At 45.6% G+C, this 18,093-nt stretch overlaps 1 protein-coding gene across 1 annotated transcript; it reads right to left on the bottom strand.

Moving 5' to 3' along the window:
* Positions 1-1,154: 1,154 nt before the first annotated feature.
* LOC116979310 (sodium- and chloride-dependent neutral and basic amino acid transporter B(0+)-like) lies at positions 1,155-17,888 on the bottom strand. Its single transcript, XM_033030918.1, has 5 exons — positions 17,753-17,888; positions 12,981-13,106; positions 7,895-8,013; positions 4,047-4,146; positions 1,155-1,303 (listed from the first exon to the last, which is right to left on the bottom strand). Exons 1-5 carry the CDS (start codon positions 17,886-17,888, stop codon positions 1,155-1,157), a joined length of 630 nt encoding a protein of 209 aa, XP_032886809.1.
* Between the last annotated feature and the right edge of the window lie 205 nt (positions 17,889-18,093).

Below are 18,093 nucleotides of genomic sequence, written 5' to 3'. Positions count from 1 at the left end.
GGGGTATGGAGAGAAGGCAGGTACAGGATACTGAGTTGGATGATCAGCCATGATCATATTGAATGGCGGTGCAAGCTCGAAGGGCCGAATGGCCTACTCCTGCACCTATTTTCTATGTTTCTATGTTCTTGGTCACCATCCTGACCAAGGCCCTTCTCCCCTGATTGCTCAGTTTGGTCGGGCGGCCAGCTCTATGGAGAGTCCTCGTGGTTTCAATTTTTTTCTATTTAAAAATGATGGATGCCACTGTGCTCTTTGGGACCTGCAATGCTGCAGAAATTGTTTTATATCCTTCCCCAGATCTGTGTCTCGACACAATCCTGTCGAGGAGGTCTACGGATAATTATTTTGTCTTCATGGCATCGCTAAGGGTCTGAATACTTATGTAAATATGATATTTCAGTTATTTCTTTTTAATTACTTTGCAAAAATTTCTAAACACCTTTTATGTTATTGTGCGTAGATTGATGATAAAAAAAAAAGAATTTAATCCATGTTAGAATAAGGTTGTAACGTAACAAAATGTGTAAAAAGTGAAGGGGTCTGAATACTTTCTGAATGCACTGTGTGGTATATTTGCATTCATCAGTCGAGGCATCGAGTGCAAGAGTCAGGAAGTTATGTTTGAGCTTCATAAAACTTTGTTTAGGTCACATTTGGAGTATTGTGTGCTGTTCTAGTTGACCATTATAGGAAGGATGTTGGGGATTTGGATTGGGTACAGAAGAGGTTTAATAGAACACTGCCTGGATTAGAGGGCATTAGCTATAAGGAAAGATTGGGCAAACTTGGATTGTTCACTCTGGAACATTAGAGGCACATGGGCAACTTGATAGAAATTGAAAGGCGTAGATAGAGCAGACATTTTCCTCAGATGGAAATGGCAAAGACTGGAGGACAGAGCTTTCTAGTCAGAGGGTGAAAGTTTGAAAGGAGATATGGAGGGTATGTTTTATTTTTACACAGGAAGTGGTGTGTGCATGGAACACCATGGTTGAGGAGGCAGATATAATAGTGATGTTTGAGAGGCTTTTGGATAAGCACATGAATATACAAGTAATGGGATGATGTGGATCATGTGCAGGCAGAGATTAGTTTAATGATATTGTGGCAGCCATTATGGGCCAAAGGACATGTTTCTGTGCTCTAAACATCTATGTTCTAAACCAATAAATATTGCAAAGTTTCCTTACTGCCAGCAAGCTTGGAGAGATGAAAAACCAACACACTCTCCACCACAGCCAGAAGAACCAAATCTTGCTCCCAATCATCATCTCAATGTCCTTGATGAACCTGTTTATTCCTGTGAACAACAAGAAAACACGGAAAGGCAATGAAGTGGATTCTCTGGTTTTTAGTACAGCACTTTTGTGCACATATCTCGCGTATTGAATAGATTAAATTATAAAATGGATGCAATGTTTAATTTCAGACAAGGTAAGAGTCTTATTTCTCTCAATATTTAATTCTCTTGCAAATACATCATCTTTAATTCTCAATGTATCTGCCTATTGCAAAGATGCCATCCTTTCCTTCCAATATCTTTGTCACCTTGACTGGACCTCCTCCCACCCTGACTCACGCAAGGATATCATCCATTACTTCCAATTCCTCTGTCTCCTCCCAAGATGAGGCTTTCCACTCTCTGTCTTCATTAAACCTGTCTTCTCGCCTGCTCGTGGATGAAGCCCTCATCTGTGTCCCACCATTCTGCTCCCACTTCCCTTCACCCCACACAGAACCTCCTGTGATTCTGTTGTCATCATAATTGGGAGATATTATGAAATGACTTCCATAATTACATGGGCTTCATTGAGCTTGCACTCCCATCATGACCTTAAGTCACTTTACATAAAGCACCTGTTCCAAGTGTCAACTTTTCTACATTGGTGAGACCAAGCGCAGGCTTGGCGATCGCTTCACCCAACACCTCCGCTCTGCTCGCACTAACCAACCTGATCTCCCGGTGACTCAGCACTTCAACTCCCCCTACCATTCCGAATCCGACCTTTCTCTCCTGGGCCTCCTCCATTGCCAGAGTGACTCCTAGTGCAAATTGGAGGAACAGCACCTCATATTTCGTGTTGCGTTGTTTACACTTCAGCGGTGTAAACATTGACTTCACCAATTTCAGGTAATTCTTGCTTTCTCCCTCCTTCCCCTCCCCTTCCCAGCTCGCTCATAAGCCTCCTATCTCCACCCCTTCCTTTCTTCTTCCCCCCACAATCAATCTGAAGAAAGGTCTTGACCCGAAACGTCGCCTATTCCTTCTCTCCACAGATGCTGCCTCACCCGCTGAGTTTAAAGCTATGCCCTCCAGTCAAACTGTACATCTCCTCTCGTTTCTGTCGTGGGGTAGACTGACTCTCCTCCCACCTGCCCCCCCCCCCCGCCCCCCCCACACTCCTCCAATCTGTGCACTTCCCCAATCCTTTCTACTCCTCACTTTAATTTCATGTATCTTGTGTTATTATGACTGTTGGCAGATCAATTTCTCTCCTGGGATAAATAAAGTTCTATTGTATTTGATATCTCCATCCTTTCGTTCAAGAGTGGAGTCCTTCAGACAACATTTCTATCAGCAATTAACAAAAGCTGTAGCAATGCATATCCAGCCATCAACATCTACAGCCCAGGAAGTACAAGGTATTAAGGGTGAAGGATGTAGAAAGCACTGCCTGGATCAGGGTGAGTTTTGAGCAACAAAGGGAAAGGATTTTAACAGTTCAGGCAAAACTTTTTCTTTACTGGCCTCATTTGGTTAAGAAGGACTTACTATATTACATCATCCGATTAACTTGTTCATTTATTCCAATCCTCAAGATCAAAAGAGAGTACAAAAAGTAGTGAACACTACGCAGTCCATCATAGATACTGACCTCCCCACCAGAGAAGGGATCGATAGGAGGCACTGCCTCAAAAGGGCAGCCAGCATCGTCAATAACCAACACCACCCTGGCCGTGCTCTTATTTTACTGCTACAACAGGGAAGATGATACCGGAGTCTGAACACCATGACCACTCAGTTCAAAAACAGTTTCTTCCCCATAATGATTCATATTCCACCATTCACTGTGCATCAATATGCCTATCCAAAAGTCTCTTAAAGTCCTGTCCCACTTGCGTGTCCTTGGCACACAAATTACACGACCTCGTGGTCGCGTTGAGGCTCACTGGCATTGTATAGCGGGGCCGGTCCCACTGAGAAACGCGGAGGGGTATGTAGTTGTGCGCAACATCGCACGGGACTCCGAAATTTTTGTAGTGGAACTGACGGCCAAAGTGGGACAGGCCCAAGACCCTGGCGCGACGCAACGTCTCACCTCCAACAGCAGCAGAAGCAGGCAAACGATCGCCGAGCTCGGCCTGGAGCTCACGGCCATTGCGGATCCAGATCCGCCCCCACTTCTACTCCCAGAGCGGGGACAAGAAAATTGAAGATAGACACAAAAGGCTGGAGTAAATCAGCGGGACTGGCAGCATCTCTGGAGAGAAACAATGGATGACGTTTCGGGTCAACACCTTTCTTTTCAGACTGAAGAAGAGTCTCGACACGAAACATCACCCATTGCTTCTCTCCAGAGATGCTGCCGGTTCCGCTGAGTTACTCCAGCTTTGTGTCTATCTTCAAATGACGTCACACGCTCCAGACGGCTGTGCGGCCGAATGAAGTCGCGGGCGACCTTCGCGGGACCGTCGCGGCTCAACGCGACCACGAGGTCGTGTAATTAGCGTGCCAAGGACACGTAAGTGGAACAGGCTCTTTAAGCACCACTATTGTATCTGCCTCCATCACCATCACCACCATGTGGCAGCACATTCCAGGCCCCTACCACCCTCTGCATGAAAAAACCTGCCTTCCCTCCCATTCCTTTTTTCTGTTTATTATGCTATCTATGATTATTGTGTTTATAGGTCTGTTAGTGTCACAGCAAGTAAGAATTCCATTGTTGTGTTTATGGTACATAAGACAATTAAATTGATCGTCATGCATTTAGTGTTTTAACAATCTAATTTAGAGTCAGCACTTTCCCTGTTGTGTTTACCATAAATCCAGCTCAGACCGGTCACTTCCAACAGGGCCACAATCAAGAGAATCCACCCGGTGCAGAAATAATCAATTAAATTCAACCAGTAAATTCCAGCCTAAGATTAAAGCCACAGTTAGAGAAAGGTGCATCACAAAATCACAGCATCAACATTAAAATTAGACTTTCAACGAGATTGGAAATTTCCAAAATGTATCCTGCCTTTCCTCACCTTACAAGGTTTGTACAACATCTCTTGCTGGTTCTCTAACTCAGCAATGCATTTAATGCTAATATCCACATGGTTTTACAGCTAAATATGAGCAAAAGCGCCCAGATGATGTTTGAAACCACATGGCGAACAAACTAAGAGGGTACAGTTTTCAGGTAGATAGACACAAGATGCTGGAGTAACTCAGCCGGACAGGCAGCATCTCTGGGTAGAAGGAATGGGTGACACTTTGGGTCGAGACCCTCTCAGACTGACATTTCAGGTGACAGGAGATTTAAAATGAACCTCGGGTTAAATTGACACAGTGGTTGATATGTGGAATGCACTACCAGAGGATTTGGTGGAATCATAGAAACGTAGAAAATAGGTGCAGGAGTAGACCATTCGTCCCTTTAAGTCAGCACCGCCATTCAATATGTTCATGGCTGATCATCCAAAATCAATATCCGGCTTTTTTCCCCATATCCTTTGATTCCCTTAGCCCTAACTTTCCCTCTTGAAAACATCCAGTGAATTGGCCTCCACTGCCTTCTGTGGCAGAGAATTCCACAGATTCACAACTCTCTGGGAGAAGAAGTTTTTCCTCATCTCAGTCCTAAATGGCCTACCCCTTATTCTTAAATAGTGACCTCTGGTTCTGGACTCCCCCAACATCGGGACCATTTTTCATGCATCTAGCCTGTCCAATCCTCTAAGAATGTTATATGTTTCTATAAGATCCCCTCTCACCCTTCTAAATTCCAGCGAATACAACAACAACAAGTTTGAAACAAGTTTATTCATGGATAACCCCTTGAGATGGACAGTCATCTCGTTTTCGAGGGGGTCCAACATAGAACATACAGCACAAGACATAACATACATAGAGGCTCTCATTGACCCACCTACCCACACACCAATCCCAAAACCCCTCCATCCCCACTTGTTATAGTTTATAACAATTGTTAATTGGCTTTACATATCCAATAATAATAATAGTTATGTGTTACAGCATAATGTTGATGCATAATACCATAAACCACCTATCATACATCGTACGTTAATACATACTATCAACATTATTACATGATATATTATTTCATGATATTGTGACATAATACAATATAAGACCTTGTTACACTATGCAATACAATAATACATAAGTGTAATGGCCATGCATATACAATAGTTATGCCAAATGATCACACACAGAGCAAGCTAGATAAAGGAGCTCGAAGACTCTAATACTAGAAACAGGTACATGGATTTATAAGGAAGGGTAAAAGTGTATTTTTAAATAGACGAAATGAGCTAATAGTTCTTATGGTACTAGGCAGAGTGTTCCAGTCAGAAGGAGCTTTGAATTTAAATGCACGTCTCCCAATTTCTTTGTTACAAGCCCAGTCGACCCATTCTTTCATCATACGTCAGTCCCGCCATCCCGGGAATTAACCTGGTGAACCTACGCTGCACTCCCTCAATAGTAATAATGTATTTCATCAAAATAAGAGACCAAAATTGCACACAATACTCCAGGTGCCATCATCTCACCAGGGCCCTGTACAACTACAGTAGGACCTCCTTGCTCCTAAACTCAAATCCTTTTGCAATGAAGGCCAACATGCCATTAGCTTTCTTCACTGCCTGCTGTACTTGCATGCTTACTTTCAGTGACCGATGTACAAGCACACCCAGGTCTCGTTGCACCTCCCTTTCTCCTAATCTGACACCATTCAGATAATAATCTGCCTTTCTGTTCTTGCCACCAAAGTGGATATCCTCACATTTACCCACATTATACTGCATCTGCCATGCATCAGCCCACTCACCCAAGCTATCCAGTCACCAAGCATCCTCCTCACAGCACACACTGCCATCTAGCTTTGTGTCATCCGCAAACTTAGAGATGCTACATTTAATTCCGTCGTCTAAATCGTTAATATATATTGTAAACAACTGGGGTCCCAGCACCAAACCTTGCGGCACCTTACTAGTCACTCTCTGCCATTCTGAAAAGGACCCATTAAATTGGATATTATTACATTTAAGAATCATTTGAACACACTTAAATAAGCAAGACCTACAATGATATGGTCCTAATGCGGGCAAATGAGATCAATGTAAATGCACAAAAAGTCCAGCGTTGATGCGCTGGCTAAGGGCAGCACTTGTGTGCAGTATAATTCCAAGTTGCCATTTTGTGTATTGCGGGGATCAGGAATTTTTCTTTTCTTATTGTGCTCATGTGATAGTCGCAGAATTAGGCCATTCAGCCCATCAAGTTTACAATTGAATCATGGCTGATCTAGCTTTCCCTCTCAACCCATTCTCCTGCCTTCTCCCCATAAGCCCTGACACCCCAACTAATCAAGAATCTGTCAATCTCCACCTTAAATATATCAATTGATGTCTTCCACAGCCGTCTATGGCAATGAATCCACCGATTTACCACCATCTGACTGAAGAAATTCCTCCTCATCTCCTTTCTAAAGGTGCATTATTTTATTCTGAGGCTGGGCATGGGTTCCTTGTTGTACAGGGACAAGAAGCTTTTATGCATTCCATCAATCAACAGAAGGATCAAACCAGTCTACTGAGCTAAACTCAGGTTGAAGAAATGTTCTCTTTCAATGAACTTTGCTATTTTCATTTTCCTTTCTCTCCATTGAGGTAATTATCCTCTTCACACTTGAAGTCTCATTAATTTATTTTGTAATATTCTATCTTTACCTAATTAGCTTATTTTACCTGCCAGATGTTCCTGTCATTTGGAATGCATCTGTTTCTTCCATTGTTCACTCAGTGCTTACCCTGTTGTTTCTACACATTGTCAATGCCCTTATGTTGTTTCTATTTCCATGTAAAGTGTTAGCCCATAGTTCTGTTCTTTCAATCGCATTGTATAGATTACAATCTAGTCCCTGAAAGTGGCAATACAAGTGGCAATGTAGCCAATTGTGGATGCAGCACAGACCATCACACAAACCAACCTCCCTTCCATTGACTCTATTGATCCCTCACGCTGCCTCGGCAAGGCCAGCAGCATAATCTTCTCCACCCTCCCATCGGACAAAACATATACAAGTCTGAAAACATGCACTTCCAGATTCAGGGACAGTTTCTTCCCAGTTGTTATCAGGCAACTGAACTATCCTACTGCAACCAGAGAGCAATCGTGATCTACTATCTACATCACTGGTGACCCCCCCGAACTATCTGTGATTGGACTTCACTAGCTTTATCTTGCACTAAACATTATCCCCTTATCATGTCTCTGTACACAGTGAATGGCTCGATTGTAATCTTGTATTGCCATTCTGCTGACTGGTTAGCACGCAACAAAAGCTTTTCACTGTGGATGTGAATTATGTGCAGTCTGATAAGGATTGGTCTAAATGACATGTTTAACAGAGACATTGTGGGCCAAAGGACCTGTTCCTGTGCTATTCTATGTTCTCCACAAAATCCTTTGGCTGGAGCAACAGAGCCAGGATGATGGGTAGAACAAAGATGATGTGAGGAAAGGAATGGTCGGTGTTTCTGGTCAAATCCCAGCATTAGGACAGCGAGATTCTACCTTAAATCCTGCTCCCATCAAGTTTTTAATCAGCTATGACAGCACTAAACATAAAAAAACAATTAAAGAACATCATACCTCTGTAACAATGACAAGGCCGAGGAAATAAAACAACAAGCAAATTCCACTTGTCATATAAATACGTTTCAATTTCAACATCTTAGGAAACTGGTCCAGCAGACTTGTTAGAATTGTTTCTGGGGAAAGAAATGTTTAAATTGATGATAATCAGTGTCCCGCAGTATTCCCACATAAGGTCAGAAGGAATAGGAGTAGATTTTGGCCATTCGACCCATCAAGTCCACTGCGCCATTCAATCATAACTGATCTGTCTCTTCCTCCTAACCCCGTTCTCCTGCCTTTCCCCATAACCTCTGACACCCATACTAATCAAGAATCTATCTATCTCTGCCTTAAAAATATCCACTGACTTGCCCTCCACAGCCTTCTGTGGCAAAGAATTCCACAAATTCACCACTCTCTTATACACCACCCACCGACTAAGGAAATTTCTCCTCATCTCCTTCCTAAAAGAATGTTCTTTAATTCTGAGGCTATGACCTCCCGTCCTGGACTCTATCACTAGTGGAAACATCCTCTCCACATCCACTCTATCCAAGTCTCACTATTCTGTATGTTTCAATTAGATCCCCCTTATTCTTCTGAACTCCAGCGAGTACAGGCCCAGTACAGACAAACGCTCATGATACGTTAACCACTCATTCCTGGGATCATTCTTGTAAAACCTCCTCTGGACCCTCTCCAGAGCCAGGATATCCTTCCTCAGATATGGTGCCCAAAATTGCTCACAATATTCCAAGTGCGGCCTTACCAGCGCCTTATAGAGCCTCAACATTACATCCCTGTTTTTGTATACAAGCCCTCTTGAAATAAATGTTAGCATTAAGTTTGCTTCCTTTATTACCGATTGGACTTGCAGATTAACTTTTTGTGAATCCTGCACCAGCACTCCCAAGTCCCTTTGCACCCCCGATTTCTGGATTATTACCCTATTTAGAAAATAGTCTACGCCTTTATTCCCACTACCAAAATACATGACTTCACACTTTACTACATTATATTCCATCTGCCACTTCTCTGCCCATTCTCCCAACCTGTCCATGTCCTTCTGCAGAGTCCCTGCTTTCTCTACACTACCTGCCCCTCCACCTATTTTCATATGATCTGCAAACTTGGCCACAGAGCCTTCAATCCCCTCGTCCAAATCATTAATATACAACGTGAAGAGCAGCGGCCCCAGCACCGACACTTGTGGAACTCCACTAGCCAACCAGAAACAGCCCCCTTTATTACCACTCTTTATCTTCTGCCATCCAGCCAACCTGCTGTCCATGCTCGTATCTGCCCTTTGATACCGTGGGCTCTCATCTTCCGAAGCAGCCTAACACATGGCAGCTTATCAAAGGCTGGAGTGATGAGACTGAGGGAGCAGATTATACAGTTTCTCTGTACTCTATCTGTAATCCAGTTCCTGTTACTCTGAAAGGGCAAATTTTTCGGGAGAAGCCATCTACTGCATAATTATTCTCCTCAGATACCCAACGCACAAATCCCTGGGTTCAAGCAGAGAAACAGGAGTTGCTTCAGTTTACAAAAATCAAATATCTGGACTAAGAATCTAGCTTCAGGTTGATTATTGTCACGTGTATGGAGGTACAGTGAAAAGCTTTGTTTAGCACGCTATCCAAACAGTTCAGATAATACTATACATAATTATAATCAAGTCAAACTCAAATACAGCAGACAGAGCAAAGGGGAAGAGACAATGCAGTATATCATTCTCAGCATCATAGCGCATCAGTTCCATAGTCAAAGTTCAGTCCACAATGAGGTAGAGGTGAATCAGGCAGTAAATAAGTAAGTTTATTGGCCAAGTATTCACGTACAAGGAATTTGCCTTGGTGCTCTGCCCACAAGTAACAACATGGCATGTCTTCGAAACATAGAAACATAGAAAATAGGTCTGCACCGCCATTCAATATGATCATGGCTGATCATCCAACTCAGTATCCTGTACCTGCCTTCTCTCCATAAACCCTGATCCCTTTAGCCACAAGGGCCACATCTAACTCCCTCTTAAATATAGCCAATGAACTGGCCTCAACTACCTTCTGCGGCAGAGAATTCCAGAGATTCACCACTCTCTGTGTGAAAAATGTTTTCCTCATCTCGGTCCTAAAATATTTCCCCCTTATCCTTAAACTGTGACCCCTTGTTCTGGACTTCCCCAACATCAGGAACAATCTTCCTGCATCTAGCCTGTCCAACCCCTTAAGAATTTTGTACGTTTCTATAAGATCCCCCCTCAACCTTCTAAATTCTAACGAGTACAAGCCGAGTCTATCCAGTCTTTCTTCATATGAAAGTCCTGACATCCCAGGAATCAGTCTGGTGAACCTTCTCTGTACTCCCTCTATGGCAAGAATGTCTTTCCTCAGATTAGGAGACCAAAACTGTACGCAGTGACAGTTACGAATGACTCAGAAAACACTAAACATTAATAATAATAAAACATTAATGATAAAACACCATTGATCAAGCATGCGAAACAACAAAATACCAGATCAAAGGGAGGCAACAGATTTTTGGCTGTTGAGTAGAGCAACTACTAGTGGATAAAAACTGTTTTTATGTCTGGCTGTGGCAGCTTTGACAGTCCAGAGTCGCCTTCCAGAGGGAAGTGATTCAAAGAGTTTGTGACCAGGGTGAGAGGGGTCAGAGATGATCTTGCCCACTCACTTCCTGGCCCTTGCAGTGTACAGTTCATCAATGGAGGGAAGGTTGCAGCCAATAACCTTCTCTGCTGATCGGACGATTCGCTGCAGCCTCCAGGTGTCGTGCTTGGTGGCTGAGCCAAACCAGACCATGATGGAGAAGGTGAGGACAGGCTCTACGATGGGCGTGTAGAATTGGACCATCATTGCCTGTGGCAGATTGTGCTTCCTCAGCTGCCGCAGGAAGTACATACTCTGTTGTGCCTTTTTGACTGTGGAGTCGATGGTAGCCCCCCACTTAAGGTCCTTGGAGATGATGGTTCCCAGGAACTTAAAAGGCTCCACAGATGTGACTGTGGTGTTGTTGATGGTGAGTGAGGTGAGGGGAGAGGGAGCTCTCCTAAAGTCTACAATCAATTCCACTGTCTTAAGAGCATTGAGCTCTAGGTTGTTGCGACGGCACCAGGACGCCAGCTGTGACACTTCCTGTCTGTAGGCAGATTCCTCCCCACCCTGGATCAGTCCAATCAGGGTTGTGTCGTCCGCAAACTTGAGAAGCTTGACAGAGGTGTCTGTGGAGGTGCAGTACCCCAGCTTATGGAAGGAACCGTTCAGAAACCTGATAACAGAGGGGAAGAAGATGTTCCTGAGTCCGGTAGTGCGTGCTTTCAAACTTCTGTACCTTCTGCAGGATGAGAGCGGGGAGAAGAAGGAGTGACCGGGGTGGGACAAGACTCTGATGATGCTTTTCGGAGGCAATGTGGTGTAGATGAAGGCAATAGTGCAAAGTCTGGTCTGTGTGATGGACTGGGCTACATCTACATCTCTGTCTATTTCAAGGGACCCCAAATCAAATCTAATTAATTTCAAGCTAATTAATGATCTGCTGCTTACAAAAAAATGTACGAGTCTTTGGAGCAAAGACTACAAATACTAGTTTGTTATTAAGATGGCAAATTGGTGATGTGCCCACAGCTCTCTACACATCTACCATTATTTTCCAGCTCTTTCCCATCCGGGATATCTAACAATTACAATCAACAGCAACATTTTCTCAGCTTGAATGAAGAGAGGGCGGCACAGCGGGAGAGTTAATAATAATAATAATAAATTTTATTTATTGGGCGCCTTTCAGACATCTCAAGGACACCTTACATAGATTAACAGGAATATAAACATATAATCAGAATAAAATAAATAATAAAGACATCACAGAAACACAAATTAAAAACAGAATCCAGTCCAAAAACAAAAAATCAAAAACACAATGTGAAAAGAGAGCAGCGGCAGCTAAAGCGCGCCAGCGTCCACTCTCCCTTCACGGCAGCCATCTTGGACAAAGACTAACAGGATTACCATACAGACAAAAAATCATCCCCCCAACAATGGATACCACTGTGGGGGAAGGCACAATGTCCAGTCCCCAACCCCAAGTTCACCCCAAAGTCAGGCCTATTGAGGCCACCGCAATTGCCTCTACGGAGGCCCGATGTTCCTGGCCGTTCTCACCGGGTGGTGTTGCCCCGGCGTCGGGAGAGTCCTCTCAGCGGCTGGGCCACCTGGAACGGCCGCTTTCTAGCTGGAGACCGCGGCTTCCGACGCCGACAAGGCCGCGCCGGTTTGGAGCTCCCAGGCTCCCGATGTTGAAATCGGCGGCGCCCGCTCCGCTCCGCTCCGCTGACCCGCAGCCCGGAGGTGTTGAACACGGCGGTCACAGCTCACCGGAGCTCCAACGCATCGATCCATCGCGGCGACCCAGGCAAGGCATCGCCCGCTCCGCTCCACGATAGCGCTCCAGCGCTGTGCCGCCACTGAGGCCGAGGTGCTGGGCGGTCCCCGCCAGGAAACGGCGCTCCAAGCCCGCTGGTAGGCCACGAGGACGGGTCGACGGGCAGCCCGGAGAAAAAGCTGCCGCACCGACCAGGTAAGGACCTAGAAGTAAAATTGACCCCTACCCCCCACATTAAAAAGTCCATATCTCCAAACATCACTAAACAGGACTCACTAAAAACTTTTAAAAAAGCGAATTAAAACGGACGGCTGCTGGCTAACAGCCATTCCCCAAGATGGCTCCTCCTGCCTCCTGTTGCTGCCTCACAGCGCCAGAGACCCGGGTTTGATCCTGACTACAGTTGCTGCCTGTACTGAGTTTGTACATTCTCCCTGTGACCGCGTGAAGTTTCTCCGGTTTCTCCGGACTGCTCTGGTTTCCTCCCACATTCCAAAGACTTGCAGGTTTGTAGCTTAATTGGCTTCTGTAAATTGTCCCTAGTGTGTAGAACCAGTGTACGGGGTGATCGCTGGATGGCATGGACTCGGTGGGCCAAAGGACCTGTTTTCACACTATCTCTAAAGTAAACTAAAGTAATTTAATAATTTCTATTTGTAAATATCAAAAGTGTTGTTAAATTTGGCAGAGCCGCTCTTACCTAAACCAGCAAACTGAGAGTCGAGTCCCAGCGTGAGCAACATGAAGAAAAACAATACCGACCAGAGAGGAGCCCACGGCAGATGTGTTAAAGCCTCTGGGTAGGCGATGAAAGCCAAACCGAAACCTGAACAACAGACACACATTCAGGTAATCGTCCTTAAATATACTGTTTTTATATTGTGAAGACAAGCAGGTTGTAGATGTGCTTTTAACATAGTGACCTCACCACTACTAACCACTCCCTATATCACAAGTATAAATGTAACCTCCCCACCCCTTGATCTCTCTCTAGCTCGTGTGACGGACCACGTACAGCTAGTGCAGGGTTGCCTTTCCCACGGGAACGAGAACCCCTCCCCCGTAGGCATGTAGGCGGGAGTTGTCAACAGTCACTTTCTCATCGGTTCTAAACTTTTTGAAAAGGCTTATTGACATTACATTTGTTACTGCCCCCGTGCCTAGTTTCGCGGAGAAGGTCGAACCATTAACAGTAACTCTGACCGAAGGGTCCGCTATCAGGGCATGTGCATCTAAGAGCGCAAAAATGCTGGCCTCCCCCTGGGAGGAACTGGTATCAGACAAAGGGAGTTCGTCGGGCTGGTGCTGGGAACCAAACTCGCTATCAGCCTGTGCAATGTTGTTTAACATTCTCCGTGGAGCGGGTACTGGCTTGCCCTTGGAGCGGCAAGCTGCAGAGAAATGGTTTAACTTCCTGCAAAAATTACATGTCTTTCCCAAAGCTGGGCACACATTAAACTGGTGGGAGGAAAAGTTGCAGTTGGGGCAACGCCGTGGGCTGCCGACGCCGGGGGCAGGGGAGACCTGTTGCCGTGGCGGGCCAGTGTACCGCCGGCGGGCAGCAGCACTGGCAAAGTTAATGTCATGACCGGCGGGCGAGGTTAGTAGTGGTGAGGTCACTATGTTAAAAGCACATCCGGGACAGGGTCTCCGCCTGCGCTACCTGCAATAGCCTCGCTCCCCGTCCGCAACGCCAGCCGCTTCTGCAACAGCCTGCCCCTGAACTTCCCTGGATGGCCCTCGCCACCGACATTTTCGAGTGGCGTGGCAAGCACTTTCTGGTCCTCGTTGATTCTTATTCCAGCTGGTTCGAAGTTGATCAGCTGCACTCCCTCTCCTCTTCGGCCGTCATTGGCAAGCTGCGCCGCCACTTCGCAACCTTCGGCTCCCCGGCGACCCTCCAATCTCACAACGGCAGCCAGTTCACCAGTGCCGAGTTCCGGGGTTTCGCCGCCAGCTGGAACTTCCGTCATTACACCAGCAGTCCAGAGTACCCGCAGAGTAACGGCCTGGCGGAGCGCGCTGTCCGCAGTGCCAAGGACTTGCTGGAACATTGCAGACTGTCCGAATCCGATTTTTACTTAGCCCTTCTCAATCTCCATAACATCTCCCGCGACACTGCACTGGGCTCGCCAGCCAAACGGCTGATGTCTCGCACTACAAGACCTCCGCTCCCTGTGACCCAGCGGTCCCTCGTGCCCTCTCCCCTCCAGCCTGCTGCTGTCCAGGAGCGCATTGCACACAAGCACGAAGTGCAGAAGCGCTCCCACGACCAGTCCTGCCGCCCCCTTCCGCGTCTGTTCCCCGGCCAAGTCGTCCGGATGCAGTCCCCCTCAGGTCCCTCAAAGCTTGCCACCGTTGTCGGTGATGCGGGATCGCCACGCTCCTACCTGGTCAACCACGACGGCACCATTTACCGGCGGACCCGCCAACATCTTCGGCCTGTCAACGAGCCTCCTCCGCCGCCTGCCGTCCCTTTCTCCCCTCCCCTGAACGAAACACTGCCTGCCGCCCCCCGCTTGCCGCGGTCCCTGCCTTCCCAGCTCTTTCAGCCTCACTCGCCGCCTGCTTCCCCTGGCTCGCCTGCCCGTCCACCCGATGCCACCCCTACGTCCCCTCCTCTGCCTCCGCCGGCTCTTACTCCTCCGGGTTCCCCGGCTCCATCCACCGCTCCGGCTCATGCTCTTCCTGCAGAGGGAGGAGATGGCGAGCTGCGGACCCGGTCCGGCCGACTGGTTAAGCCGCCTGTCCGTTATGGTGAATTTGCTTAGCTGTATGCTCCTCTGCTTGTTTAACTGTTTGCCTACCTGCTCGTAGCGCATGAGTGGTGAGGTCACTATGTTAAAAGCACATCTACACAGGTATACTGCACCTTGGAGTGATGTAATATTGAGATGTGCAGCATTATATGAAGTAGTTGATGGTTCATTGAATGAATACTGGGTTTGATGTACACAGGTATATGATTCATTAATAAATCTAATAAGATCTCCTCCTTCACTGGTTCACTACATAAATTAACATTCAGTGGGTAGAAGAGTGGTGGGACTGGGCAGGGGAATTTACTCAAAAAGATGAGTATTTACTGTAACTAAATATTGTACCAGAGTTGAGACCCTAATTCCATTTTCCAAAGATCCCATAGTCATACAGCATAGAAACAGGCCATTCAGCCCAATTGTCCATGCTGACCAAGATGCCACTTTCACGCTAGTCCCAGTCTTTTGCATGATGTGAGATTCATGTAAGATTTTCAGTTCTGGTTCAGATTCATTTGCAGAATATCTAGATTTAAGTTTATGTTTATTATTGCCGCACATAACGAGGTCCAGTGAAAAGCCTTGTATTGCATGTTATCCACAGAGCAGATAATACTATACATTAATACATCAAGCCACACTGAAGAAGGAAGGGAAAGATACAGAGTGCAGAATATAGTTTCTCAGCATTGTAGCGCACCAGTTGCAATGGCCGCAATGAGGTTCCTGTGACTGAGAGGCAGCAGTGGATCATGGAGAAATGGGGGTTTGTGCAGAACCACATAGTTCGAGTGGAGAGGAAGCAGGCCACCAAGAAGGTGAAGAGTAAAAAAAATATTTTAACAATGATGGTCATCTTGCTTGCTACGTCCTGATACTCTTGAATATTTGTGATACACATTTATTTTCTACAGTTTATCAAGGAGAAATGCCCGTGTGTTATCTCGAGTTAGGATGAGCCGGGTCCTCTTGAGTGACCCTCTGGGTCCACAACTGCGACCAATCAGGTGCACAATAAGCGGAAGCAGGCCAGCACAACTGCGGCTGAGGGTGAAGATTCTGGAGAACAAAGTCAGCAGGAGATGTTCACAGATGTAAGTGCTTTTGGGTGAATTATCAGCAAATTTCTCATTTAATCCACCCATATGTCCATGTTTCACAATCGCCTCCCAAAAATTACTTACCTGGATCATAATCTTTCGTTGCCGATCATGCAACAGGCGAAGACAATGGCGGACACCATAAGCGGCATGTCACACCCAAGGACGGCACATGAGAGGACGATTTATGTCTTCTCAACGTTCTTCAGAGAGGAGATGCTCCAAATCCCGGAATCCAAATGGATTAGCATCTCCTCGGAGTCCTTTGCCTTGGCAAGGGCCCACAGGTTTCCTCAGCCAGAAAAATCATTTAATCAAAGATCATGGGATTTATAAAACATTTGACTTTAATGCTTTGTATGAATTACTCACTATGAATTTGTTGGTGTTGCAAAGTCTGATGAGGCACACGCCATTCATGGGACACCCACAAATGGGGATGATGACACCACAACATGCTCACCAGGTACACTGTGAACCCTTTTCTGAATCTGACTCAAGATTATCTGTGACACACAGCTTGTGAAAGGTTGTGTTTTATTTTATATGATTTGTTTGCCTCCCAATTCATATTGATAGAGGTTCATGGGTTTTATCCACAGGCGATGATGGGACCACGGCACATGGCATACCCATCGATGGCAAGCACACCCAGCATCAGGGCAGCCAGCTCAACGCCACATCAGGTACATCTGGCATCTGGCCTGGATACACTCACACCCACAGCATTCCCAGTGCAATTAGAGAGTCAGGATGCAAGTGTGAACTTGAGTCTGAATCTCTCGGTCTATTTGATTGACGATAGCCCAGGGCAAAGTGCCCATAAAGAATTATGTTTTTTCACCTGCTGGAAAAATTAAAATATTCTGTTGACTTGTGTTGTATATTAGAATTTTGTTTCTTGTTAAATGAGTTTTTCAATATGTTATTTGTTGGCTTGCACGAAATAAATTCATTTCTTAAAAAATTATTGGTCGTTGTATTTATTGTAAATAAGTTCACTTACAACGTGGTTATTATACTTCAGTGTAACCTTTGTGCGTTGTGGAAAAAGCAGTTTGACTATCAATAAAATTCTTGTCATTTCTATGAAAATTTGATGTGTGATGATCTTCTCATTTCTCAGTATTGTTAATCATGGAATTAATCTCACATATATAAACCACGATTAATTAGATAAATAAAACGCACACAGACATTGAACTGCATTGAAATGCAAAATGTGTCATATAACGTCATATAATGTGGTCAATAAGGAAATACAGACACAAGCATTTCACTGCTTTTAAATTTGTGGCATTTCTATGAAAATCCAATGTGTGAGGTAGTATTATTACAGTATTAATAATTTCACATACATAAAGCCTCCATTATCATCATAAATTCACCTTTTATTAGATCAGTTCCTGTAGTGGTGGTCCTCCGTTTGTGGTGAGGGATGTCAGCTGCTGATACTCACCAGATATTGTTCTGCCAAGGTACACTGCCTAGTTCGGAGTTGTAGTAAGCACAGAGATGGTCTCTCTGCTCCTTGGCTGTCTTGTTGCAGGTGTTTCCTGACAATTTCTCCAGTGCCACCATCGGTGCAGCCTGTCCTCCAGCTCTCTATGCGCCTGGTGTGACGTTTCCTGTCTGTTTGTTCACCGTGGCTGCTGCTGCTGCTGTTGTTGCACTTCCGGTGTGGATCAGGTTGTGGAGGACACATGCTGCATAGACAATGGTCTGCACATTCTCGGGCTCCTGCTCCATTGTAGTCAGCAAGCATCTGAATCTGCTAGCAAGGCATTTTCCACGACCCTCCTGGCCCTGGACAGCCTATAATTAAAGATCCTCCGCTCCCTTGACATTCGCCTGTGAGGGTATGGCTTCGCCATCCATGTCCTAAGTGCGAAGGCATCATCACCAACCAGTGCGTAGGGGATGTCAGGGTTGTCTTCTTTTAGCAGAGGTACTG

This window comes from Amblyraja radiata, chromosome 12 (assembly GCF_010909765.2).
Source record: "Amblyraja radiata isolate CabotCenter1 chromosome 12, sAmbRad1.1.pri, whole genome shotgun sequence".
Classification (NCBI taxonomy): domain Eukaryota; kingdom Metazoa; phylum Chordata; class Chondrichthyes; order Rajiformes; family Rajidae; genus Amblyraja; species Amblyraja radiata.
Note: the sequence above shows the minus strand (reverse complement) of the source record. Positions and strands in the feature narration are given on the sequence as shown.

Coding starts and splice junctions, on each gene's coding strand:
- LOC116979310 (XM_033030918.1), bottom strand. CDS start 17,888: ATGGAGCAGGAGCCCGAGAATGTGCAGACCATTGTCTATGCAGCATGT. Junction 8,014..12,980: donor CTCTCAGTTTGCTGGTTTAG/GTAAGAGCGGCT, acceptor TTCTTTCCCCAG/AAACAATTCTAACAAGTCTG. Junction 1,304..4,046: donor CGGTCTGAGCTGGATTTATG/GTAAACACAACA, acceptor TGTTGTTCACAG/GAATAAACAGGTTCATCAAG.